The sequence below is a fragment of the Corella eumyota genome, chromosome 1 (genome assembly GCF_963082875.1).
Source record: "Corella eumyota chromosome 1, kaCorEumy4.1, whole genome shotgun sequence".
NCBI lineage: Eukaryota > Metazoa > Chordata > Ascidiacea > Phlebobranchia > Corellidae > Corella > Corella eumyota.
In genome coordinates, this window is record NC_137490.1 from 15,785,909 (window position 1) to 15,813,888 (window position 27,980).

A 27,980-nucleotide genomic window follows, 5' to 3' on the forward strand; every position below is an offset into this window, starting at 1 on the left:
GTTGATAAAAAAATGATGTAAGTTAAAACAATTTCCTTAACTATGGCTTCAAAAAATAAAAATATATTCTAAATACTACAATATTATTTAAACTTGTGTGATATTTATTGAAGTAAATGATCTATGTACAAAAAACATGGATTCTTATTTTGAAATAATTCGCAAAACACAAATATATTATTAGCATTTAGTATCGTTCACCTAAAACATCTTTACATTGGCAGTGCTGTTAAAATTCATTGTAAACACAAAATTATTAACAAGTATTCACATTTTTACAAGACCAAAATACGATTTCTGTTTATTTACAAATTGGTAACAAAAGTACATGTTCTGCCCTAATTAAAATGTCACCTACTCTTTTTGTGACGTCATATCTTTTAGGCACTTTTTAAATCATATGTAAATACGAAAGAAATTTATCTTTAAAAACTTTCTAAAATTTTGGACAAATGTTAACATTTAATTCATCCACTTTCGACAGTTGATTGCGCCACAAAGACAAGGAATTTTATTTCCCTCGTCTTCAAAATCAAACTTGTAATCATAATTCAACTAAAAACAATAAAATATTTTAACAAAATTAATCAAAATTTTACAAAAAAAACAAGTAAAAATCCTTTTTTTGGACAGTTACCTCTTCTCCACTTAGAATGTGTCTGTTGGAAATAATCATTATCTTCTTTTCTTTCTCAAAATTTACAACTTCGGCTACACAGTTTGGGTTGCAAGAGTGATTGATGTATCTTAAATATTAAATGTGTGAAAACATTAACAAAAAAAATTTAAAAACTTCATATTCATAAAAAAAATGGCCACACTTATTTTCCTTTATTTAACTAACATTTTTTACACAAAAAGTGATTATTTATAAAAAAAATCTTTAAATTTTAATTCAATTTTATTAAGGATCTGATTAAAATTTAATTTTTTATCACTTGACTTTGGTATAAACAAAACCACATCTACCTTGCTGGTCCCCCAGTAACTGTAGCATCCACAATATAATCCGAATCAAGTCGGAACATGTAAACACCTCTGTTTGCTGCTTCATATTGCTTCTCTCTCTTCTCTGCGATCTCGGATCTTATTATTTCTCCGATGTACTCGATCACCATTGTTCCTGGTTCAATATCTTTTGATGCAAATAATCCGAGACCCTGAAAACAAAAAATTATTTTATTATACGATATTCCTAACACTAGTTTTAAATAATTTAATTACTTTAGTAAATACAGAAATAAATAGAAAAATAGAAAATTAGGCAAAACCACAAGTATTAATTAATGATAACAAAACAACAAAAATAAAAAAGTAGCTATCTTAAAAAAAAGAAATATTTCTTAAAGAAGAATTTGAATTAAAATCTTTTTAAATATCACACTTAAATTGGTTGAAAAAAATTTAAAATTTTCTTTAAATTTGAGAATATACAAACCTGGATCCTGGATCGAGCAAGATAAACATTGTTCCTCCACTCCTGCTTCATCCTTCTATACTGGGAGGACTTCGAGTGAACAAAATGCTTCCCATACAAGGAGGAAGAAGCATCCCCGTATCCGGTGGACTCATAATATTCGCTGATTAAGTTGCTGATAAGAGTGTGGGGTCTAAAAATGTAATTAAACACGATAAGTTATAAAAATTAAAATCAACTAAAGACAAGTTACAAAAATTCATTGAATGGTTAAAAAAGTATTTAAAAAACTAAAAATTAAGTATTTATCATTTTACCTATCTGGGAATTATGGTATTTAAATGATGAAAATACTGATAACTTTAAAAAAATAAAAAATAAACTAAAGTATATCTACAACTAAAAATATCTAACAAAAAAAGGATTGCTAACAACTACAAGAACAAAGTTGTACACCTGCCTTCCCCCAATGTTTTGTTTCAAGACAAAATCCTGAACTAATTCGGTCAAATTTCTGTAAATTTTTGTCCTTTTGTCACTGAGAAACATGTGGTATGCTGATATGCCTAACGATGGTGCTCTGAAACTTTTAATTAAGAAAACTTCTTTTGTTAATCTGCTAAATCAAACTCTAACTCACAACTTAAAATAATACTATGTTGCCGACTATTTATATTTACACTTAGACCTTATAAAAACGCAAAAATATTACTACTAACTAATTCAGAATAATCTATTCTATATGCCTATTTAAAACTAATTTACTTTATTGTATTTATGTTCTATGGTCTTTACAATTCGCATTTCCAAAACTTCAACCAAATCAACTCTTAAATTCAAATACGCAATACTTTATATGGTGTAAAAATTGGTTAAATTATAATATCATTAGCAGTGTTTTATTCAAAAAAACTTTATTTTTAGTTATTTATACTATTCCTTACTTTTTGCGATATTGTTTGATGTGAGGTTCAGATCGAGCACTTCCGGTTGGATTAATTGCAAGAGGAAGTTCCAACAACGGACATCTTCCATACCGGGATTTGTAATTTGCACACAACTCTATGTTGGGGAGCTAAAAATTTTAATTAAGAAAAATTTTAAATATCTAAGAAAAAAAATTAAATTAAATATGAAAGTGTAACTTACAGATTCTAGGATTCTACATACAACTGGTGAGGTAAGGCCAAAAACATTTTCCCCATTAATATAAGATGGAAATAGCTTTAACATTTTCTGTTGGGATCTTAAGTTGGAAAGCTGTTGCAATAAATCAAACCACTGACCTGTATAAAACAAAGTGATTACAGAAAAACAAAATAATTTAAAATTTTAAAATCAATTTACAATAATAGAAAAAATCTTACCATTAACATTGTTGCCAGCTAGTTCTACCAAATCACCAAATGAAGTTAACTTGTCGGTTTTTGGTCTTGAAGCAACTGTCTGATACTTGGTTGTGAACCAAGGCTTATTGTCCTTCTCTGTAATAGTGCAAGTAAACTTGCAGCGCTTGCGTGTGTTCTATAATGAAATTTTAAAGGTAAATCCCTCTAGTTAAACAAAGTTGTCTAGTTAGTATAAATTACATGACCAAATAATGATAAACAATTAGTTTACTTACATTACTGCTCCAGTAGATCCTTGTAGCTTTATAACCAACCGGGTAGATTGCTGTTTTGCTGTGGAACATTGCCATCTGGTGGGTCGCTAGTTGACCCACTGCGTAAAACATCAAAGCCCCCACTCTCAAGATGTAATTCTTCTCCCCTATAATATATATTAATGGAAACTTTTAAAAAATAGGCATACAGTAAATTAAACAATATAGAAGCATACCCACAGAATCAAATGCAAGAATATTATTTTTTTAACACATTTAAATTAAATTTTTGTATTTTTGCACACAACAATCTGTAAAAATAAACTTTTTAGTTTACCTTGGGTTAGTTCTCCTTGTTGCATAATACTAGCAATCTGTTTGGTTTCTTGTCGTTGAACATAAACTTTACGGAACACAGCCAAACTTCTCAGTTGGTCACCATGTTGTACCATACCAGGTTGGTTTGCTACATGACTAGGACATAAGATTGTCTTGTCCTAGAAAATATTAATATTTAGTATTGGGTAAATGAGGCATGATGATAAGGCCTTGGGCATTGTATACTAAAGTTGATATATTTAATTTCGTATAAGATATGATTAAAAAAGTTTTTTTTTTAATTTTATTTAACCAAAATATTTCATTTTTTTAACAACTTTAAAAATCGTAAAAAACAAATTATGACATAAATATGCAAAATCAAAAACTTGATTTTTTAAAATTAAATACAAACCTTAAAAAAATGGCAGCCACATTCCAGTGCACAAGCACAATGATAAAGGTTAGGGCATCGTGATCTGTTACAATGTAAGGTTGCCCCTTTCTTCTGACAGAATTCACACATAGCTGAAGTGCTATGACTTACTGCTAGGTCTACATTAATCAATGCCCCACCCTGAATAACAAAGATAATATTTTTAAGACTTTTAATTTTTTTTTAATTTTAAACAATAAAAAAATTGTAATTTATATAAAATCTTGATCCAAGCAAAATTCTGTGCCCAATTTATCAAGATTTTTGTTTTTAATTTTTTTTAGGAAATCTAAGAATAAAATAAAACCTGAGTTTCATAAACTTCAGCAGACCACAACGCACAGTTGAGATGAACCCACTGATCTACGTCGAGGTTTAACAATCGAGCGACACCACTTGTGTCACCATCCCCGCTCATAGAACATAAAACACAAACTCGAGTGTCCACCAAGTCCGATGATGGCTGAAAAAAAAACAATTTTTATGTCAATTTTAAAAAATATAATCTTTAAAAAGATCTGGTAACGAAATATAAAAAAATACTTTTAGAGCAGATCCATATTTAGAGAGTAGGACATCAACATCTGGAAGAGCTCTTGGATGTTGGTTTTTCACCACAGTCATGGTGATTGTCCACCTCTTCCACTTTACCCCCTTAAATCTCTTTGCTGTTAATCTACTTTCATCTCCTTGTAAGAAAAAATTAAATTGTGAAAAATTTAAAAATTTTTAATTTTATTTGAAACCCAAATCCATTGATTTTTTTCTTACCTGGTAGCATTGAGCCTCTTCTTCTTCCCCTTCCCCGACCCTTGACCTCCGATGACCTCAAGGTTATATCCTCACCCAGGTCAAACCCAGGGGTCATCAACCTTTGTGCCCGGGTCGACATGTGATCAGGTTCAGGGTTAGCTTCAATAAGTGATGATAAGTTGATCTTGCATGTGTGGCGTTGATAATATTGCGAAGCTTTCCATTTCTTTTTGGACACCGGGAGTGAGCTTGAGCCCTGTTTAAAACGAAAGACAATTTTTAAATTATTTAACACTTGATTATTTATAGAATTTATATTTACAAAAATTAATAAATTGTTTCACCTTTTTGTCAAACTCGTTATTAAAGTAACATTGTTTGTTGCAGAATAATGTATCTTCCTCCAATGAATCCTCCTTTAAAATAATTCAAAATTCTATTTTTAAATTTTTGTGTCAAAGATCTAATTTTATACAATATTTAATTTTAGTTAATACTTACATCAAGGATAGGTTTTCTGACACCATTTCCTTCAACAATTTTAAAACAATAAAAACATCTTCTTTGGTGATGTAACAAGCCATCATAATTATCCAGCATTTGCTAAAAATACAAACAAAATTTCATAAAGTAAGTAATCGATTTTAACCAAAGAAAATGTGACAAACATTATTTTAACAATAGAAAGTTAGAACAAATCAATATGGCAAAATTAGTAATTATGTTTTTTTCTTCTTACCTCTGCTTTTGCTTGTTTTTCATTCGCTTCAATCTCCTTCTACATAAAAATAATAATGTTTACAAAAATAACAAAATAAAATTATAAAAAAATAAAAACATATTTTCTGTACAATTACTCACCTTGACCTTTGCCTCATCTTTAGTTGAATCCTCCATCTTAAAACTAATAATCGATGTATCAAGAGTTCTTGATAGCTGAGTTAAATATTTTCTTATTCCCTGGCAAAAAAAAGAAATGCATATTACCAAATTTATTATTACATTGATAAATAATAAAAATTAATTTTTACATCTTCAAATTACCTTTGAACTTGCAGATTTAAATGCAACCGTCACCGAAACATTATCTCCATTATCTGTGGGATCTAAATTCAACATAAAATTTTTAAAAGAAATTTTTAAAAAAATAACAGAAGTCTAAAATAAATAAATTTAAAATAGAAAATACAGTTAAAAATTACTAAATTTACATAAAATTTAAATACTTTTATAAAAAAGAAAAAGGATTTATATGGCTCTAACAATACTAGTTTCAAACACTTGACTTTAAATATTTTTGTTACACAAACCTCTTAATGGAGTATGGATAACAGCCAAGGAAGGCGAGAGAGGATGTCTGTAAATTTCCATCGCATTTGTCATTTTTGCAACAACATTGTCATCTTTAATGTTTGCTACTCTCATTAAAGGGAGGTTGTCAAAACTTAATCTTTTCTGCTCCTGTTCTTCAGCATCCACCTCCGGGGAGGAGGGAGGGATGTCATTTTCATTAAATGGTCTAGGGAAAAAAATTGTTTAAAAAGGATAGATTTTTTTAGTTAGTGTAAAAAAAAGATTTAGCTCCCAAGTAGAAACAAACTAAATTAAAATAATGAATTTATTTATTTTAAAAAAACATGTTCTAAAAAACATTGTTTGGCGCAAATTAATAATAATTCACCTTATAGCAGGCATGTTGTCCTCCAAACCCTCCGGACCATGATGAGGAGGAGTGGGAAGTGAATCCGGAACCTTAACCTGCCTCATCTCAAACTGATCTTTATCTTCCATGATGTTTTTAGGAGATGGTGGAAGAGAGTTGGGGGGTGTCGGTGGGTCAAGGTAACTCAACGGGTCCTGAAATATTAAAAAAAAAATTAAATTTTTCAATTTCGCTCCTTTAAAAAAAAACTTAATAACCCAAAATCATATTTGAAAAAACTTGTTACAAATTGCAAAAAGTTGTTTAGAATCAAGTTTTTTTATACAAATTTAAAACATTTTACCTTAGATTGGATAAGATCGTAATAATCAGGTAGGCCTCTGTATGTTGAGTTTCCAATTGTCCCCTCTAACAAGGATTTAGATATTGTGAGCCCTGTCCCTTTTGGCATACACATGTTGTAGTTCACCTTTATATCTGGCTCTACTAGTGGTAGTAGGGCAAGCTAAACGTGAGTAAATAAATAAATTTAATTTTCGTGTAAACTAAAGTCTACTTTTTTACGAGTTCTTTTACATTAAAATATAAAATCCAAAAATTATACCGGTTTCCATTGGTTGGGTTGTTTTAGATTCATCCCAACTCCAACATTGTTATCTGGAAACCCTAGCCCTCCTGGAGCAACATCCCTCCCATCCTCCTTATCCTTGTTTTTTCTTCTCTTCTTCTTGGTTGGATCTTTGGAGGTTTTTCTTGAGCGTTTCTTCTTGCCTCCAGTTAGATCCTCCTCCTGGATTAAAAAAAATTAAAAAATCATCCATTTTTTTTCGAGAACAAAATATAAAAATAAATTCAATTTAACAAACCTTATACTGATAAGGACTTCCCATCAACTCCATTTGTTTTTTAAGTTGTTCCGGAGACATGTGAATCCCTTCTTTATCCAAACCCCCATAAGGGGTCATCCCATGAATGTTCATTCCTCCTGCTCCAGGAAAATTTTGCTAAAATTTAAAAATTATATTAAAATCAAAAAATTATAAATTAAAAAAAAATTGTTTTGAAAAAAATCACTTCGTAAATGCATGATTTAAATAGTTAAAAAAATTAAATAACTTACAGCATTGCCATGCCTAAGCATATGTCTCAGTAATTCCTGATTACTTGGACCAAATTTCATATCTGGGTTCATTCCAGGTCCAAATCCATAATGGGGACTCTAAATAGAAAATAAATGTAAAGGTTAAAGGTTTGTAAAATGTAAATAAAAATTGATTATTATTGAATTTTTTTGCATAAAGGCCCGTTCACACGGCGTACACAACGCAACGTAACGTAGTGTAAGATTTTGCAACCATTTAAAATGTACAGAGCCGTTCACACGTACGAAAGTTTGCGTAAGTTACGTAAGATTTCGTAAAGTTTTGTAGCCGAAGCGAAATTTACGTAAGATTTCGTAAGCGGTATACTTTTAGTAGATATTTTGTATTTGTTAATCCCTAGAATCCGAAAAGTTACGTAACGCAACGCAGCGCAACGCAACGTTACCTTGTCGTGTGAACAGGCCTTTAGTCACAAATTAAATGTTAAATAAAAACTTTACGAAAAAATTATAAAACAAAATCCTGATTAAAAAAAAATTATAAAAAAAAATTAAAAAAAAAAAAAATTAAAATTAAAAAAAATGAATAAAAAAAAAAAAAAAAACAGAAAAAAAATATAATTTCTAAACAAACCTTGGGTGACATCAAACCCATTTGCATAGTTTGGGATTTTGGAGAATATTTTTTCGCTTCCCGCATCCATTGAGGAGGAGTGATGGTGATCCCACTTCCATGAGCCATTTGCACCTTCTTCTCATAATCCACTGCATCCCTGAGGACTCCATCGATCGTGTCATTGATCAGGGCCATTGACTAATACAAAAATTTTTTGTTAAAAATGTCAACATCATTTTTAAAATAAGAATTTGGTAAAATATTTTATTTATTAACCGCTGGACCTGGCTTAAAATCTGAAAATTTTTGAAACAAAAATATACCAACATTTACCCTTTCATTTGATTGTAGTCTTGCAATTTCCTCGGTGGTTGGGGATTTTACATCGGGGTCAGTTTGCTTAATAATCTCCATCTCTGCTTCGGTTAAATTTCCAATACTTGGTGGAGTAGAGGTCTGGGGTACTGCAGGGTTGTGCTGGTGGGTAATATGGGCAGTAGTGGGTGATTGTTCTAAACCAAAAATAATATTTAAATAAAAAAAAAATTAAAAAATTTTCTAACAATAATAAAACAACATAAAAAAAATGTTAACATTGAAAAACTTACTAATTTCTTTCTTAATAGATTGTACAGGAACTGGTGTGCCAGCAACCATCAAACCACCTGGAGTTTGTTGTGGAACCATGTTGGGGAACTTTCCTTTTGCTGTAAAGTTGAAAACATTTTTTTTAAAAATAAAAACTTTATTTTAACAAATATTTTGTTGTAAAATTTAAACAAAACCTACTTGGCGACATTCCAGTAGCAGGCATGTTACTAATATCATGAGTTGGTGATGTAAACATGGTTGGTCTGGTTGCTATTTGCATATTAGTTGGTTGCATGAGTGGACGGGGTCCCTGGTTAATAAAAAAATTAAATTTAAAAAAATTAAATTTTTTTAACTTTAAAATTAATTTTACAAAATTGAAAACTTTTTAATTTTCTTAAAAATTACCAAAAAATTAACTTACTGTAAAATAGGATGGTGTTGACACCATATTTCCACCAATTGAGCTGGTGCCTACCATAGTAGTTGACATGGTTGTTGCATTGTACATCATAGAAGTAGGATGGTTCATTCTTGGACCAGTCATGTTGGGTTGGTTCATAATATGGTGTTGCTGGTGCATAAGTTGTCTGTGCTGGTGCATAAAACCTTGTGGTGTGGTCACCATCATACCTGGTTGACCACCCTGCATAACACCATACAATAAATACCATGTTGAGTAACTTTTAAATTTACCATTTTAAAAATAGAATAAATGCACCATATTTATTTTTGTTACGGTATAAATTTATCACAAATGAAATTTTTACAACTTACATGAGACATAACAACTTGTGGAATGAGAGGATTTTCTGAAGTGGAAGTTTTCTTTTTCTTTTTTCTCTTTTTCTTTGGCTTTTCCTAAGTTGGTTATAATACATTTAAAAAAAAACAAATAAAGATTCTAACTTTCAGAATATTTACAAAATTAAACGTAGAAGAAAAAATCGTAAAAACCTCTTGTTGTGTTATCTGCTGTTGCTGTTGCATGGTCATGTGATGTTGTCGGTCAATCATGTATTGGGGAAAGTTACCAGGTTGTCTTATCATACCTGGCGGTATACCTTGAAATCTGTTGTCAGGCGACATCTGAGGTTGCATTAACTGACCAGGATGCCTTAAATTCAAAAAAATTACAATTAATTGAAGTTTTAAACAGTTTTAGCCTAAAATAATCTAATTTTTTGAAGTTTGTCAAATAAAATAACACATTTTTCAGATAATTTTAAAAATTAAGCATGATTATTATAATTAATCTAACCTGTTATCAAAATGTCCCATCATCTGTGGGTTGGGCCCCTGTTTGATTATTGCCCCATGCTGTTGCTGTTGTAAACCCATGGGGAAAGCTCCCATAACAGGAGCGGTGGCAGAAGTGGGTTGATTGATGTTGGGTTGGGTGATGGAAATAATACCAGGTTGTTGTTGCTGTTGCATGACAAGTTTTTGGATTTGAGCTGGATTCATTTGTCTATGAGTAAAAAAAAATTCTTTAAGTATTTAAATTATATAGTATATACACTAACAAAAACATAAATAAAAGGCTTAAAAAGGGCAGATTTTAAATATATTCACTAATTTAATTTAAACAGAATTACTAGTACAGATATTTTATTACCTCTAAATATCAATACCTCTTACCTTATGCCAGGTATTTTCTGTAAATGTGAGAAAATTGCCTCTTGCTGTTGCTGCTGTTGTTGCTGTGGGGTCATAGGAATAGGACCTGACATAACCACGTTGGGTTTAGGTGAGATAGTTGAACTAATTCCTGGGGATGTGAATGTTGGTTGAATTGTTGTCATACCTAAAAAATTATTCGTAAAAATTTAAAATTTAAAAAAATCTGAACTTCAAATAATTTTATTCCAAAAAAATATTATTAAGCAAAAATGACACTTTTAACTAGACTTTAGTTTTAAACTTAATTTAGTTAACAGTTACCAGATGCTTGTGGTGATGACATTGTTGTATTCTGTGGAGTAATTTGCTTGTTTGCACCACCTGGTTGACTTGTAATAGTCATGGGTTGAGATTGAAGGTTGGGTGACATTATTTGCTCACATGGAGCTGATTGTTGCCTCATTATTGTGATATGTTGCTGCTGTTGTTGGTTCATATGCATTGGATGTGGCTTTTTAATAACATGATAGAATTAAAATAATATATTGACAAGATTGAAAAATATATGCACATAAATAAAAAGTTTCACACAAAAAACTAATTTAAAATAAACTTCTGCGAAAATTTACTATAATTTAACAATACAAATAAATGCACTTTGGTATTAAATAAAACAAATAATCTTATACTTTTATACATCCATGTTCTGCTAAGAATAACACTTAAATACATATATGTTCTATATTTAAACATACCTGCATGGGTGTAGCAGACATTGAGTGATTAATTTGCTGTCCTCCAGTGAATGAAGATACATGTTTGTTGTTCTCATATTCCTGGACTAACTCAGAGTGATGAAGTTGTTCTTTTCGAGCCTTAAAAATAAAAAAATAAGGTGTTTTTATGTATATATATTTTTCTACTTATTTAGGTGTTTCAGAAAAACTTTATATAATATACGCTTTCATAAAATAAAAAAACTATATATAATATTTTTTAAACAAGAATATTAGAAATATTAATAGTGTATGCAAAACTTGTTAGATAAAAAAAGAGTTATTATTAACCTCATCCAGTTTTTGTAGTATTTCATTTTGCTGTTGGTTGATAGCTTGCAGATTTTGAACGTCGACTGAAGTGAATTCCTCACCACTCTTTCTACTTTGTTTTTGCTTTTTAGTAAGAGCTTGTTTGGTCGATTTATGCTGCTTTGCTGTTTGTTCAAGTGTTTTAACCTGCATCTGTTTAAAAAGAATGAATATTTAAATTTGTGAAAAAATGTGCTTCGAAATAATTTTATTTTTTATTAAAAGACCTACAGATAACAGCAAAATAGAGTTAATAATTTTTTTAATAAATATCACACAGTTTTAAAAAACATTTGTTAATTCTAAGGTTTATTCTTACCTGAATTGTTTAATTAATAGTTTAGTTTTTTTATTAAAACACCAACCTGCAGTAAACCTTGATGCTGAAACAACCATTCTTCGTGTCTCAATTTTCTCTGTTCCTCATTTAAAAATGGTTGAGTTCCAAGTTGATCTAAAAATGTTGAACAACAAAACTTTTTGATAAAAATACTTCATAATTTAGCAATTTTCGCAGTAAAAAAAAATTACCTTGGCCAACAGGTTGGCCACTAGCAGGCATTTGAGTCCAGTGGGGATTGGAACTAACATGGTGGGATACAAACTGAGTTGGTGTTTGTTGGACTTCAACTGTTTGGTTACTGGTACTACTATTTATCACCTAAAAAAAGGGGAACATTTAAGTATTGGGTTGGATAGCTAATTTTAATTACTAAACAAATGCTTTTATTAAGGCACTTTTACAATTTTCTTTTTATGTATAAAAAAATACATTTAAATAATGATTTTGTAAATTTTATATCATTATTTAAAATTTATTTTATAGCCTTTACCAACCTGGTTAATGCCAGAAAGTATTTTAATCTTAGCTTGCATGATTCTATCTATTCCAACATCAGGATTAAATTGTTTGTCAGCCTCCATACCTGTATATATACTTTGTTGTTGTTGCTGAAGCATTGCCTGGGTCAGCTTTTCTTGCCTGATTAAATAAACAAATTTATTGCTTTTCAAACAATATTTTAAAATTTATCCACATAGTTTAAATCTTTTTGTTTGAGTCAATTTATTTTTATTTTATTACCTACAATAAAAAATAATCTTAAATTTACAAAAATAATTATCATATAAGTCACATGTTAAAAACTTGTTTTGACAAAATATTTAGGAACAACATTTACCGGACTCTTTCTTGTTCTCTCTTCTCCTCATCCAATAAATCTTGAATCAAAAGAGGTTGCTCGTTTATAAGAAGCGGCCTTTCCTTCTTCACAACAGGGGGAGTAACATTTGCTATAGGTTGCGCAGAAGGAGGCACTGGAAATTGAGGATGCACAGGAGGAATAATCTTAGAGGTTAAAGGAGTGACTTCATCTAAAAAAATAATTTTAGAATATTGATGAAAAGGCTTTACAGATTTTTAAATAAAATAATTTTTAAACTACTTAGTTAAAAACAAAAAAAATTAAGAAAAAGCATACAAAAAAATTTCTTATAATTATTATATAACTAGAAAAAAATTTACAAATTTTTTGCTTACCTGGCAAATTAGTCAGTTCAGGGGGCAATTGTGGCTGTGCAATGTTGGGTAACGATATATCAGATCCCATGTTGCTGGCAATCACATTGCTTGTAGAAATATTGCTTGTACTTATATCACTTATGATTTGTGCATTTGCATTACTGACTACTGTTGGTGTAATAGACATTGTGCTTGCTGCAGTTATAATGATTTGAGAAGGTTGACTTTCTACTGCAGTTGTTAATGTTTTGGCTAGGTTAGGGACACCAGTAATGGTAGCACTTGCAACTGATGCAATAGGTTGGTTTATAACTGCAGGAGTTGTTGTTGTTATGTTTGTAACTGGCAATGTAACCGCACTCGTTACAGTTTGATTATCAACTGATTGTGATTTTGATTGTGTTGTTTCAGTATGTACAATATTTTGAACCTTGTTTGCTTCTTCTATTGCAGTTTTGCTTTTATCATCATGTGTGTCCACTATTTTTACTGGCGCAGTTGTTGTATCAGGACTAGATTTCTCCTTTTCAGTTTTTAAATTTACATTACTAACTTTCACTTTGGTTTTAGAAAGATTTTGATCTGGAAGAAGTTTTTCCACTGCTGCTTGGTCAGATTGTACAACAGAAGCACCTGAATGAACTTTTTTATTTGTATCTGTATCTACTGTTTGTTTTTCACTAGCAACTGTAACATTTGCAAAGGGTGATAATTGATCTTGGAAAACTTTATTTACATTTTCCTTAACAGAAGGCTTAGGTTCAACACCAGATTTTATTTCCGGATCAGGAGAAGTTTTTTCATCTGATTTTTTTGGCTCCTGCTTTGCTGTAGTTTTGAGGCTTTTAATTTCTTGTACTGAAGATGTTAATATTTCTTGAACAGGTTCCTTTTTTTGTAAACTTGGCAACACACTTACATTTTTCATTTTTTCATCATCTTTAAGTAGTGGTTTATCAACAACCTTTTCTGTAATCGGTTCAGTTTTTTCAAAATTTTTTTGAGTTAAAGATGTAGTTGTTATAATGACATTGCTTTCAGATACAGATTTACTAGTTTTAGCAACTACTGTTGCTTTTAGATCGACATCATTATTAATAGAAACAACAGCTGCCGTTGGCTCAGGTTGTGATATTGTAACATTATCTTCTATCCTTTCTTTATTTTCGGCAATACTGGTTGACGTTTCCTTTTCTTTTACAACATCTAGACTACTCGCAGGCACATCAAACTTGGTTTGATTTGTTACATTTGCATCAATTGGCTCTGATTTAACAAGCTTTAAAATTGGTTGAATATTGACTGAGGGGGTTTGCATCGGGGTTTGTGCTCCTAATTGCGACTCCATTGTAGAAGCAGGTTCAATTTTTGTTGTTATTAAATTAGGTCTTGTTGTAGTGGCAGCAGTTGAAATGCCAGCAGTTACAGGATTTGTTACTTTAATATCCTGTTGTAAATAAAGATAAGTTAGTATTGTTGCAATACAAAATGTTATACAATGCATCAACAACATTTGACTGTAAATAAACATAAGCAAGGTCACATGTTAAACTATAGCCAAATTTTTTCATTTTCATTTGTAAAACATTAAAAAAATATAAAGGTATAAAAATAAGATTTTACTTACCACTGTTGCTTGTGCAGAAGTTTTAGGTTGAGGTTCAGTAGAAGTTGAACCTGATCGTTGGTTAAGATTAAGATTGCCAGCTCTTATGATTTGTTCTCTTCTTACAGCAGGGTCTGGTTGTTTGGAATGTTTAAGTTCGATGTATCCTGCCCCAACTACTGTGGAGGCCTAAAAAATAAAAAAGTATTTAAATTGTTTTTTTATATATAACCGGTATTGTATATTAGGCACACATAACAATTATGATAATATTTAAAGCTAAATATGACTTACTGAAGTAGAAACTCCACTGACTACAGCAGAAGAGGATGGAGTGGTCATCCTTAATGGGTGACCCCCTGGGAACCTTTCAACTCCGAAAAATGGTTGACTTTGCACTGGAGAGGGTAGGGAGGGGTTAAATGTGGGTGAAGTTGCAAGTTCTGCAATAAAAAAATATTGTTAAAAACTTAAGTTTTGAACAAAAAGAAAATATTAATGAAGTAATACAAAAACTATTTTAGAATACAAAAAACTCACCCGGTCTAAATCCTTGCATTCTCATTCCAGCCATGCTTCCTGGACCCTGATTAGCAAATCTTTCCCTGGGTGAGTACCCAAATGACCCAGAGGTTGGTGATTGCAGAATTGGCGACTGAGAAGGGTATGGTGGAGGGGGACGTGTGACATTATTTGGAGAAGGAACCACTTGAGCGGGCCAGGAACCAACTGCAACACCTGGCTGTTGGTCATGAAGTTTGTATCTACAGTACACAAAAATTATGGTATATAAGTATAAGCTTCTTTCTAATAAGTAAACTTTAAACTTTTAAATTAAGTTATACTTTCTCTTACCTTCGTTTGTCAGTTTTATGACGAAGAATTTCTCGGATTTGCGGCTGACAAACAAACATTTTATCCTGGGGTTCAATCTTTATTCCTCCTTCAAACAGAAAACAAATAAAGTGATTAAAAATAAAAAACAAAATAATTGATATTTAAAATTAAGCTTAAATTTGCTGAACAACAGTACAAAGTTAGTAACCTACAAAACTTACCGGTTTTAGATATGAGTTGTGGTCCAGGTAGTTGGGGAACCATCTGACCAGCTTGTAAACCATGCATACCATGGAAACTTTCACCAGTTTCACCTTGGTTAAAATACTGGTTTCTTATGATGGGTTGTGGAGTGGTGGGTTGCATCACTTGCACTGGAGTCTGGGACCGCATCTGCGAGCTCACAGGAGTAAGAGAATGTGGAGATGGAGCACAGTATCCTGGACTTTGAGCTTGCGGTAGAAGTTGAGGAGGCATTCCTGGCCGTGGAGGATTTACCCTACCGAATTGATCCCCTCCTACTCCGGAGACATCGAGCATTGATCCTCTTCTCTGAAGTGGGGCTTTACCAGGGGAGTTCACATTTTGGGGGTAAGATTGAGGAAATCTTACAGCATGACTCATCCCCGATTCCATGGCCTCCATCTTAGGAATTCGAACCCCGGAAGGTTGATTTTGTTGCCATGGTTGCATTCCCATCATCATCTGTTGCTGCTGTTGTTGTCTTGGAATATTTTGAGCTAAAAAATAAATAAAAACATAATGTACATCATTGTCTTCTATAAAAAATTTAAATGTTTTTCAGCTTTACACAACAAATTACTTTGAATTTGATTTATTGGCTGTTGTTGAATATCACCCCATTGACTTCTTGGTCTTACACCAGACATGGGGCTAGTCGGAGCTGAGGCAAATGGAGATTTACTTCGATTTATCGAGATATTTGCTGCACCAGGAGAAACTGGTTTTGGGGTGTGTTCCCTACAAAACAATATATTCATTAGTCAATTACTGCACAGTAAAATAAATAAATAAAAAGAATCTTCTTTGTGATGAAACACAATAGTTAAATAAAAAAATACACCAACCTTGACAATGGTCTTGGCTTGGCAAAATTTAAATTGGCGCCAGGACTCTGTGTAGAATTTCTCATCATTTGCATGTTATGTTGTTGTTGTTGTTGAAACTGCATTTGTTGCTGCTGTTGTTGTTGTTGCTGTGGCAGAGACATATTTACTTGTGAAGAGGCCATTAGTTGACTGTCAACATCACTCGCCGACAGAATTGGTTGTTTTTGTTGAATGTTAGGAGAGTTGGACATAGGAATTGTATCGTGATCTGGTAACTCATTTGGTGATGGTTCCAAGTCGATGTCACGACGAGTTGATTTTAGATAGGCACGATTATCACGAGCTTTTTGCTAAAGAAGGAAAAAAAATTAGGTCAAAAAAGTTTTCCTTACACTTGGTGACATAAAAATCACAAGAATTTTGAAAAAACAATTAGGTTGGGTTATAGATAACCTATATATAGTAACTAAATTAAATGTAAAAAGCATTTATTAGTTAAAAAAAATTTACCAAGAAAGGAGCTCTTTCTTCAGAAGTTGCTTTTCTCCACAACTTAGCTACTTGTTTAGCTCTATTCTGCCAATCTGGAAAGTCTTTCTTAAGGTAACCATGCTTCATGTTGGCATACAACACCGGAGATATAGTGGCAAGATCACCTTAAAAGAAATACATTTAAAATTAGACTTATACAAATATTAGATAAACATTGAAAATGGGTATTACTTTTAGATTAGGTTAAGTTATTGGTTGTATACAAAATATTGACAAAATACATTTTAGAATGATTTACCTAGTGGTTCATCTTTTTCCCATTTTAATATATTTCTTTGATTAACCGTAAGACAATCACCTTCCAGATCTGTTCCCAAGGGCCAAGGAGGAGCAGCTGGCTCAAACAAGTTCTTATCACTACAAAATATGGAAAAATAGAAATTATGAAATGTCAATGATTATTAATCTTGTATTAAATATATAACCTACAGTTCAAAAAATTATGAAATGTTAAGTAGTGACAAGAAAAGGGCTAGTTGTTGCTTTTTTTTAAAACTGCTACCTTGAAAAATCTGGCAAGACATTAACAGTTGGTTGCTGCCCTTTAACTGCTTGATTTTCCATCACATTCATCATAACTGGAGAGTGGGTCATCTATGTAATACAGAAACAAATGTTTAATAATAATAATAAAGTAATACCATAAGAAGATGTCAGGTAAAACATGATTGAAAAATTTACGTATTTGGTTTAATTAGTGCAACTGGTTAACAATTTTACTTATATATTTAAAAATATATTAAATTTTTGCCTACCGATGGTGGTTGAGAACCTCCACTAACACTCGCAGATCTGTTCAACATAGGTTGTTGAACACTCGGGCCAAAAATATTATTACCACCAGGTGTCATCACTCTCGGTTGGTTCATCATCCTGGTTTGTTGCATCTCAGGCATGGATTGTTGGCGCATGAGTAAATCTTGGTGGTGGTGTGTAGAAAGCAAAGGGTCTTGAACTAAATGAAAATTTTAACATAAAGTCGATAGGTTTTAACTGCATAAGGCTTTCTACTTTTCGTTTTTTTTAGAAAGGCTAAGCATTTAAACCAATTATTTTTTATAGCTAATAAATAAAAGGGTTTTATATTTGATATGTAGTTTTGTTAAAATGTTTTACCTTGTCCAATTATTCCACTCATATTATTATTAGATGGTAAATTTCCTTGATTGATTGGATCAATAAAACTTTGTTGTTGTTGCAGCATCTTTCCTTGTTGCTGTTGTTGTAGAACTTGTTGCTGTTGTTGTTGTGGATTTATAGGAATCTGACCTGGCGATGAAGTTTGTTCTGTACCTTCAAAGATTCTTATTTGTTGCTGTTGTGAAAATTCTGAGTGTTGTTGCTGTTGTTGCATTTGTTGTTGTTGTAGTTGACCCTGAAATTGTTGTTGTTGAATTTGAGTTTGTTGTACATTTTCAGTTTTAATTGGTTGGTTGTTAATCATCATATTTTGTTGCGACTAAAGATTAGTAAAAATTAATTTATTACCCACAATTTAAAAATACATTTAAAAAATAAATTTGAAATTAAATTAATTTACAAACTGGTTTATTTACTAAAATTTAATTAAAAAATGTTTATACATATTATTTTTAAAAACAAAGACTAACATTGTTTTCCTCTGCTGTCATTTGATCCAATATTGCGTTTGTTTGATCGAGTTCATATGCAGTTGAACTTGTAACATCAATGGAACTAACATTGAGTGAGTCATTAGTGGAAGGATGTTTTGATTGTTCACTTAAACTTGTTATGTCACTTAGAAGAGCATGATCATCTAAAATAAAGTCACATTGCTTTAAAATTAATTTTTTAAGTAAAGTTGTTTAAAACCACAAATCATTTTTTAGTGTTACTTAATTTTGAATCAACAAAAAAAAAAATATTTACCGTTACTTGTTGTAGCATCATGTGTGTTAAGTACTTCAGAGAACAAATCATCATCAATATTTGCAAGTCCGTCTGTAACTAGTGTTTCTAATGCACTGGGACTTAATATACTGTGAGAACCATGTCCACCTTTAGTAAAAAAAAACAATTGTTAGATTGTGATATTTTACAACCAAAGCTAACACTACCTGTCTCCAATTATTTTATGAAAAAGTGTTTTAAATTCATATAGTCCTTTCATAGCAAAATAAAACAGCTTTTTTTAAGATCATATGATATAAAAGCTATTTAATTATACAAATAGAAAAAACTTAACACAAAACACCAACCTTGTCCTTGCTTTAGTCCACCAGAAAGTATGCCAAGTAGTTCAGCTGGTAAGGCCCCAAGTAAATCTTGTTCACTTTCTTTATCCAAGGGATCATCATCTCCTGATGGTAACCTACGAGCCTAAAAAGATAATTAGCTGTTTGTTATTTTAGCAAGTTTTAGATTAAAGGTCGAAATCTTATACAATTTACAAAATTTATATTCAATGTTTTTGTCCCAATTTTTTACAAGGTTCTTCCATAAACACAATCATGCCCAAATATGCTTAAATTTCATAACATATAAAGCCTAATTGTTTAACAAAAAAAAAAAACTTACATGAAGTCTTTCTTGTTTAAGTTCAGCTTTCTTTCTAGCTTCGTTAGCTTTCTGTGCAATCTGGGCTTCCAATCTTAATCTCACTCTCTCGGGTAATATTATTTGGGAGGCAGACAATGAAGCTGGTTTGTCCGTCCTATTCATAAAAGTTGTATTTTGAATATGTTAAGTCTTTTGTTAGTTATGTTTAAAACAAAAATTAGTCATTACTTTATTTCCTTGTTTTCCTTATCTGCTGTTTCCTCAAAACCTTCAATGGCCGACTTTTTGGTTGTTCGCGCATGAACAAGAACACTCGTTCCAAAGAAACCCTCCTATAAAAACAAAAGTTATTAACAAACACACTAACCGAAAAAAAAACATAAACTAATGTTGCCAAGAATTATAAAATGTCATCAACACTTTTAAAAGTTATTTTATTGTAATTAAAATATAATTTTTCTTACTTGTATGTAGGGAGGAAATTGGTCGAGTAATCTAAATCTTTTTTTCTTCTTTGGTTTAACCCCAGTCGAAGCATGAGTTGAAATCTTTAACTTTAAAGGTGAAACTAGCACACTGGTTTGACCTACAACATATTAAAATGTAAGTCATATTATACTTAATACTTATTACAATAATACTTATTACAATAATATGTGGCCAAAATATAAGCCTATAGTAAACTACCAATTTAATTTGGATGAATTTTGTTATATATGCAAAGTTGTAGAATTAAAAATTTTTTTTTTAAATAATGAAAATTTGTTTTTAACCTTCAGATTTATCAGAAGAGTTTAAATCGGTCATGCCTGATTGACCTTGAGCTGAATTTAATGCCAATCCACCAACGTTACCTTGTGTAAATCCAGCTGCACTACCTGTTAAAATTAGAATATTTATTTTATAATATATTTATAAAATTAAAGTAAACCAATATATATTCCAAATCAAAAGATTTTTATAAAAATTTACCTCCAGTCATTTGCTTTACATCCTCAGTTTTCATCATGTTAGGGTCAAATGCTTTTGCAATAGTTGAAGAAGAGGCCAGTGAACTCCCAAATCGACCCCTACGACCTCGAGTTCCCATAAACCCTGTACGACCTCCACGCTGGCGAACATTAAACCCACCAATCCCTAAAAGTGTTAATTTAAAAAAATCAAAAGAAAAAAAAATTGACAAAAATTCTCCAGATAATTAACAACAATGTAAGTTTACTTTAAATAATTTAAAAAAAAAATCTAAAAAAGTAAATTTACATAAATTTAATTATTAAAAAAAAATAACAAATACCTGGCCTGTAAGGTTTTCTCCTTCTCTTAACACCACCTTGTTGAACTCCCATAAGAGCTTGCTTGGTCACATCATTGGAGAAACCCAGCTCTATGTTAGATTGCTCACCTTCAAATCCATCACCACCTTCTGTGGTTTCGATACCTAGTAATCAGATGTTTAATTTTAAGTTCAAGCCTTAAATGATGGCAGAAAATTTTTAATATAGAGTTTTATTAAAATATTTAGGCTATGAAAGCATATACTTGAAATTGTATTACTTGAAACTTGAGAAGGTAGTTCCCCATCTTCTAGGTTAGGTTTAAGTAGTTGAGCCAAACCAGTCACTGCTAAAGGATCTTTGCCACCAGGACAGATTATATCACCTTTAAACAATATAGTTTTTTTTAATATTAAACAAAAAGCTGTAACATACATGTCTTTATGACATTTAAGAATAAAACACCTAACATTTAAAGTATGAATAAAGAGTCCTTTTACAAGATGCTAAATATTTAAAATGTCTATAAATTAAAAAGTATTTTTATTAGCTATTCTTGCAAATTTGAAAATTTTAAGTAAAATATTATTATTTACAGAGAATGATAGTGTATAAAATATATCAACTTACTTTTTTGATGATCAGCTAATAAATCAGGAGGTTTATCCAACAAAGCACTCATAGATGGAAGTTTAACTTTACTTTCTGGACTGGCCAATGGCTTGCCACCATGCTTGTTCAAGTGCGATTTCCTGTTAGTTTTAAAAAAAAATTTCAATGGTTTATTAAATATAGATGCTAAATAAAATATGTGCCAGAAGTTCTACTGTAACAAACCAAAATATATTCCTAAAAATAAGCATAAAATTGTATCATTAACTCAAATTTATTCTTGTTTTACCTTTTTTGAATGCCAGGTTTTTTCTTATGAAGAGCCATTGCATTTTGCATGAGTTGTTGAATATGCTGCAAGCCTGCAGTTGTAAGGGCAACTCCGTCTTTGTGATACTCCTATGATATATTAATCATAAAATAAGTTTTTTGCTTTGGAATTTACAAAATAGATGTGTTACATTTAAAAATACTTCTTAACAAGTTATTTTATAACTTAGTTTTCATAAATTTAAAATATTTTAATCAGTTTTAAATTTTTTTCACTTTTACCTTTACAGCATCAACATCCGATCTTGTTCTTCCCAAATAAATTCCACTTGAAGGGTCACCTTCATATGCTTGTGGAGGGTTTAGGTCAAGGTGAGGAGGTAGAGTCCCTTTTGGTCGACACAGAGCACAATTGTATCCCTTTTCTAATACTTTCTCTATATCCATTTCAACATACAAGTACTCACAACTTGAATGAAGCCACCTAAAAAAAATTAAGTTTGCTTAAAATAAATGGTTATATAAAAACAATTAATTACAATGGTCAAACTAAATAATTTGTAAGTTTTTATTTTTTTAATTATATATACAATTATATACGCTTTCTTAACTTCGACAAGATCAAAAATTAATTCTTAAATACCTTTCACAATGTCCACACTGCATCATAATTTCTTCATCCCTGTACCCTTTCCTACATAAAGGACAATGTGATAATGAAGCACATGGACCACATGATGTGTAATTTTCTGCCCAGTCCGAGTTTACTCCTGGTGATGTGGAGCCACAGTGAGTACATCTGACACACCTTGAAACAGTAAAAATTATGACTAAACTTACAATTTAACAAAAAAAAAGTTTTCGACCCAGAAATATGATGATAACTTACCATTTACACTTCCAACCTCCTTTGGGTACGTGCAGTAGTGGAGGTTTAAGACAGTAGGTATGATAACTCACATCACAATCATCACATAATAACAAGTGAGCCGGATCATCAGGTGCTCCACATTCCTCACAAACCTGTTTTTCAAGGTAAATTATTATAACACTTTGCAGAAAATTGAATTTAAATTAAATTTTGTTGGGTAATGTAAAAAATATTTTAAAATTATGTTTTTACATCCAGCACAAAGAAAAGTAGACAATTTTTATTATATAACATGAGCTTCTATTTTCACAAAAATTGTTTCCAAAAAAGGTATATAAAGTTTTTATCAACTTACAGTGCAGTCAAGACATCTCCATCCCTTTCTTAACACAACCTTGGTGAGTTTAAGATTGACACAATAGGGGTGGTAACACTGTCCACATTGGGAGCAAGCCACTAATCTTCCTTCTGCACCTTTGCCAAAACTTCCACAAACCACACACATATCCTAAAAAAAAATTAAGTTACAAATATTTTTCCTAACAATTCGAATTGAAAAAACATAATAAGAAATAGGTTTATTAGTGCAATGCAAACATATCAAGCTACTTTTTTTGGTTACTACCTATTGTAGTTTAATTTAAAAAGGTTATACCTGATTAAGGGTAAAGTCATCATCAGCAGAACACAGCACCACAGTGTTGTGCATCGAATCCCCATATTCTTCATCCACTGTATCATGAGTGTGTTCCATTCCTGTTAAAGCTCCCAGCACCACTTCACCTAAAATATTTTGAGAAAATTATTAGTATAAAACATAACTATTTTATATTGTGTTCTCATTTGGCATAAATATACCAACATTTCCATATAAAAATGTAGCAAAACCCCACAAAAATGTTTTAAAATATTTTTTTACCTGCATTGGTCCTCAATCTACTTCTGGACCTCCTTCTTAAAGTTCCGGGTAAGTTGGCACCGAGTTGGTTGCTGGTGACAACAGTGGAGCCGGGACTTGGCACATTTGTGTTGAGATTAACATTACTTGGAGGGATGTAAGCTCCACTGCTCGGACGTGGCCTTCTACCTCCACGGCTAAAGTTTACAAAAATACTTTGAAACTAGCAAATACATTTTTTTATTTAATTTTTCGTTTGACTTCCATACCCTTTGCCTCTAGAGCAACCTTTTCCCCTCTTTGCTGAGCCAGGTTTCTTTCTTGCTCCAAAAGGTTTTCCTTTTCCAAATATTGGTCCTGGTTTCCCCAATCCTTGGCTAGGACTTCTCAATGGTGATGTCACTAAAATAAAATAATAATTAGTTACAAAATGAAGGTTTAATTAAATTTTATAACTTTTTATATAATAATTTACCCCCAAAAATGTCCATTAACCTCGAAAAAAAACTATTTTTGTAATATAAGAACAAAAAAATTAACTCCTCACTTTCCATAGATTCTCGGGGTGAGACTTCAATAGGTTTTGTAGGTGATCTTGAATCAGACAGAGCTGATAACCGACGCGGCTTTCTGCGCAACCATTCGACACTTTCCTTGCTTAAACTTTCGTCGAACATCGGAATGCTTACAATCGGCTGAAATGCATCACCGCTAAATAAACCAAGTGGATCCTGCAAAAAAATTAAAAATATTTTATTAGGGTTTGTTAACTCTTAAATAATTTTAATTTAATGAGAACAAAAAATTTTTAATTTTTAAATAAGAAGTTTTATAACAGTAATAAACAATACCATAAGCCTATTTGATTTGGGTTAGTGTACAGAAATATTAAATGAATTAAACTATGTACCTGAGTATTAGAATCTTCAAATACACCTTCCATGAGATGACTATCAATTGAAGGTTTTCTGTTATCCATTGCTGTATGTCTGATTGTTGATTCATCACTTGCGATTCTCTGCTTTACAGCAATTTGACTTTCATTGGAGTACAGCATTGGGTCAGTGCTACTGCCTGAATATTATAATTAAAATTATAATAACTAAGTAAAAAAAAACTTTAAAAAAATAGCAAAAAAGTAATAAATCTAATACATAAGTTAAAATTTTATAACCGGTTTACCTTTCATGGCTGAAGAAGAGTTATGAGATTCAATACTACTTGTTGATTCAACATTTCTTTTAGCTGGTACAACAACTGGTTTAGATGGTTCAACTTTGTCAACCACTTCTTCTATTTCCTTTTTATCAACTACTTCTAACATCTTTTCCTTAAAAAATACAGTAAATAAAGTCTTGTTACATTTATCCAAAAAAATTATTTTAGATGTAGTCATATTTTTACAAAGAAATTATGTTATTTACAAATATTTATAACCATATAAAGAAATTTAGTTTACCTCTTCCTTCACGATGCTCTTCTCTTCTTTACTGCTCTCTGGTTCTTCATCCCCTGCCCCCACAGGTCCAAATTCCATCGATCCTTCATCAACTGGTTGAAAGTCGACATCTGCTGGATTGTCACTTTCAGGTTCCACCTCCTCAATCTCATTTCGACAGTGTGGACAAAAATAGTCGGTCCCCATGTCATAATAAGTACTCATGTCAATCACATCTTCACATTCTTCATGAACCTGAAGGTTGACATTAAAATGATCAAAGCTTAATTTTTAATATTTTTTATTTATTTTATTTTAAACTTATAAAAAAATGAATTAGTTACTTTTAACAGCCTAAATACAGTTAGATCTATTAATTTTTTTTTACCCATTTCTTGCACTCGTTACATCTCATCATATCCTCATGATTTATGTTTCCATTGTAAGCTTTATCACACACTGGACAACTTGAACCCTGATTTCTTTGCTCATAACAATCATCACAAATCTGTTGTGTAAAAAAAATTAAAAAAAATCTCAAAGTTTCTTTCTGTTATATAGCAATTAGAATTATCTAATTTGAGTTGTCAAAATTTAAAAACAACCAACATAGTTTTTAGTAAGAGTTTAATCATAAGGTTTTAGTTCAATAGTAATATAAACATAAAGCAAAATGCTACCTGGTAACTGCTATCTCCTTGAGCCTCAGGATTTGTTGCAGGTTTTTTAGACCCACAGTCTGCACACCTTCTACAATTCTGCAAAAAATTAAAGCGTGTTATTTTAAATTTGCATTACTAACATAATATAACAGGGCTTCACTACATGAAGTCTTGTGTTTGAACCACACTGGTCTCATGCTGTATCGCCCTTAAGTGAAGCGCTATAAATGGCATAAACTCCTGCTGAGCCAATACGTCACCAGCTTAATTATCAAAAAAATTATATTCTATAATATCTTGAACTGCCAAAGACCATTTGAGACTGCATCAGAGTAACAGATGTTACTTTATTTTTAAGTCAGTAAAATCGATCTCTTCACATCGAGGATAAATAAATATAAAAAACAGTCAAAAAATTTTAGTTTTACCTGGCACGACCATCCATTCTTAGGTATAAAAGACATGGCAGGTTGTAAGCAATAAGTATGATAACCTTTATCACAACAATCGCAAACCAACATTTTATTATCATCACCAGGTTGTCTAAAATTAAAAAAAAGGATATTAAATCACGGTCAAAATTAATATCTTGTTCTGTAACTAGGCCGAAGAAAAAAAAAATTCATATTGAACCTGCAAGTTTGACAAATTTTGCAATCCGGACACTGCCAGCCAGCTCTTACAACTGGATTGACTTCCACAAACAACTGAAGACAATTTCCGTGATAGTGATGACCACAAGATGTGCAAAACAAAAAATTTGATATCTCGCCTAAAATGTAAAATTACTTAAGTAATAACAGAGCTGTTTGTTATCAATCCTACAGGCAAAATTTAAATAAAATATCTTTATTATTTTATTATTTTAAGGCTATATCTGCATACCCATATCATCACAAACAGCGCAGTTAAGTTCATCTGGTTCAGCAATTGAGGGAGCTTGCTCTAAGTGATCAGAACATAGCAACAACATTGACTTTATGTCCTAAAAGAAATATTCATTTTAGATCAGGCATAACAATAAAGTATGCAAATAGAGTTTTGACTAGACTAAAACTTATAAGTCTTGAACTGTTTTTTTTTTAAACTTACTTGAAAACAACCACTTCCCGCAGCACACGGGTAATGATATATTTTGTCACACCTTGAAGCCTTGCATTTAATTGTGGCACCATAACGATTACAGTAACTACACTTTTGTGATATACTGCTATGGACAGCCTGAACATAAAAAAAAAGTTTTAAACAGGAATAATTTTATTTTTTAATCATTTTATAAAAGGTTAGGGGTTTTTAAAATATCTTTTACAAATTTCTTACCTTGTCCACAGACAATAGTTGATATAATTCGTTTTGTGTCACCCCTTCTGACCAAGCTGCACAACAGTGATGAGCTGTCACATGACCTGTAATATATTTTTAAATGTCATAATTTTTTTTTATTGAATATATGGTTTTGTGCTACATTAAATAAAAATATTAGAATTTGTAAACAAAAAAATGTTTGGTCAACTACCTGTCGATTCAAATACTTGATGTGGATCAGCAATTTCTGCACAACCCAACATACTTAATTCCTCGGCCACCTCAACATTTCGTATATCTGATTGTCGACTGTTGGAATCTCGGCTACAATTAAAAAATATAAATAAATAAATTGTTTTTTAAAAAATTTTAAACAAGTATATATATAATTTATAAATAATTAAAATTTAACAAAATTTTTTAATTTAAATAAACTATATATATTATATATTTGTTTACTTTTTTGCCAAATAAATTAATTTTAAATACCTGTGTCTGGTTTCTCGACTTCTGCTTCTTACTGGTGATTTACTCGATCGATCTCCATACTCAGCTACTGGTGATTGCCCCGCAAAACTGTCCTTACTGTTTCTGGTTTTTAACCCTGGTTTTCGGAAAGAGTGAAACCCAGGGGTTGGGTCATAGCGGGTGAGATCACCCTGTCCCAAAAGACTTTTTTCGCCGCAGTAACAGAGAGCACATATTGTCCCAGAACTAGAAAGAAAAAATTTTTTAAATGTTTTTTTCCAACCTGGTCTAAAAATTAGCAACAATTGTTAAAAAAATGCAAACCTAAATTTAAGGGTTGGTGCCCCTAATTTTAAAAAAAGGAGATTTAATTTAACAATAACGCAGGACAAAAAAAATGCAAGATTATATACAAAACAAAGATTATTTTTGAACAAAAAATATATACCAGGGCAAAACAGTTGGCACTGGAGTAGATTCATTTGATGACAATTTCTCCACAATCGAGGCCGAGGAGGAAGATACCTCCTCGCTACCAATCTCCACTTCTTCAACTGGACTGTAATCAGGATCTACGATTTCTGTGTCCTCTTTCTGTTGTCGAACTCTACTTCGACTTCTAGTTCTACTTAATTAAAATATTTCATTAAAATATAAAATTACCCCCTCAACTAAAATATAATTATTTATTGTATTTAAAATGTCCGCAATTTAGATTAACATTACCAATAAAAACCACTTACACTTTCTTTTTCTCCTTATTGGAACGAGTAGGCTCCATAGTTTTTAAATCTGTTAAAATTTTGTCGTCTTTTTTTAAAGACATTACGTAACTTTTATTATTTTCATAGTTTTCTATTTGTAA

At 31.2% G+C, this 27,980-nt stretch overlaps 1 protein-coding gene across 4 annotated transcripts; it reads right to left on the bottom strand.

The window, feature by feature from the left end:
* Positions 1-92: 92 nt before the first annotated feature.
* On the bottom strand, positions 93-27,977 carry LOC145763978 (histone-lysine N-methyltransferase 2C-like). 4 transcript variants are annotated; one of them, XM_082575534.1, is made up of 87 exons: positions 27,859-27,977; positions 27,564-27,740; positions 27,137-27,361; positions 26,859-26,971; positions 26,663-26,748; positions 26,435-26,563; positions 26,228-26,327; positions 25,976-26,114; positions 25,771-25,885; positions 25,361-25,438; positions 25,069-25,188; positions 24,702-24,935; positions 24,425-24,572; positions 24,153-24,316; positions 23,790-23,973; positions 23,512-23,644; positions 23,264-23,439; positions 23,000-23,127; positions 22,700-22,852; positions 22,363-22,496; positions 22,117-22,281; positions 21,756-21,957; positions 21,493-21,602; positions 21,222-21,343; positions 20,872-20,976; positions 20,612-20,755; positions 20,290-20,454; positions 20,091-20,195; positions 19,782-19,903; positions 19,546-19,649; positions 19,336-19,471; positions 19,017-19,137; positions 18,688-18,816; positions 18,408-18,574; positions 17,914-18,256; positions 17,553-17,752; positions 17,300-17,391; positions 17,036-17,154; positions 16,756-16,901; positions 16,264-16,595; positions 15,999-16,156; positions 15,397-15,915; positions 15,194-15,281; positions 14,879-15,102; positions 14,633-14,781; positions 14,360-14,527; positions 12,751-14,179; positions 12,392-12,584; positions 12,048-12,192; positions 11,742-11,871; positions 11,576-11,664; positions 11,190-11,363; positions 10,878-10,997; positions 10,444-10,633; positions 10,141-10,306; positions 9,761-9,970; positions 9,457-9,616; positions 9,277-9,360; positions 8,924-9,145; positions 8,698-8,809; positions 8,517-8,615; positions 8,242-8,420; positions 7,927-8,106; positions 7,311-7,409; positions 7,057-7,194; positions 6,795-6,980; positions 6,534-6,695; positions 6,209-6,384; positions 5,838-6,046; positions 5,572-5,633; positions 5,389-5,487; positions 5,267-5,305; positions 5,029-5,130; positions 4,872-4,943; positions 4,546-4,783; positions 4,318-4,463; positions 4,082-4,237; positions 3,754-3,915; positions 3,358-3,517; positions 3,042-3,187; positions 2,785-2,941; positions 2,567-2,703; positions 2,362-2,492; positions 1,439-1,610; positions 970-1,160; positions 638-746; positions 93-555 (listed from the first exon to the last, which is right to left on the bottom strand). In XM_082575534.1, the coding sequence occupies exons 1-87, from the start codon at positions 27,939-27,941 to the stop codon at positions 463-465; spliced, it is 14,478 nt and encodes a 4,825-aa protein (XP_082431660.1). In that variant the 5' UTR covers positions 27,942-27,977; the 3' UTR covers positions 93-462. The 4 variants fall into 4 exon arrangements, with proteins under 4 accessions (XP_082431660.1, XP_082431662.1, XP_082431661.1 ...); XM_082575536.1 differs by having other exon boundaries at positions 17,914-18,172; positions 27,564-27,743; positions 27,859-27,964; XM_082575535.1 differs by having other exon boundaries at positions 5,267-5,302; positions 27,564-27,743; positions 27,859-27,964.
* Positions 27,978-27,980: the final 3 nt, after the last annotated feature.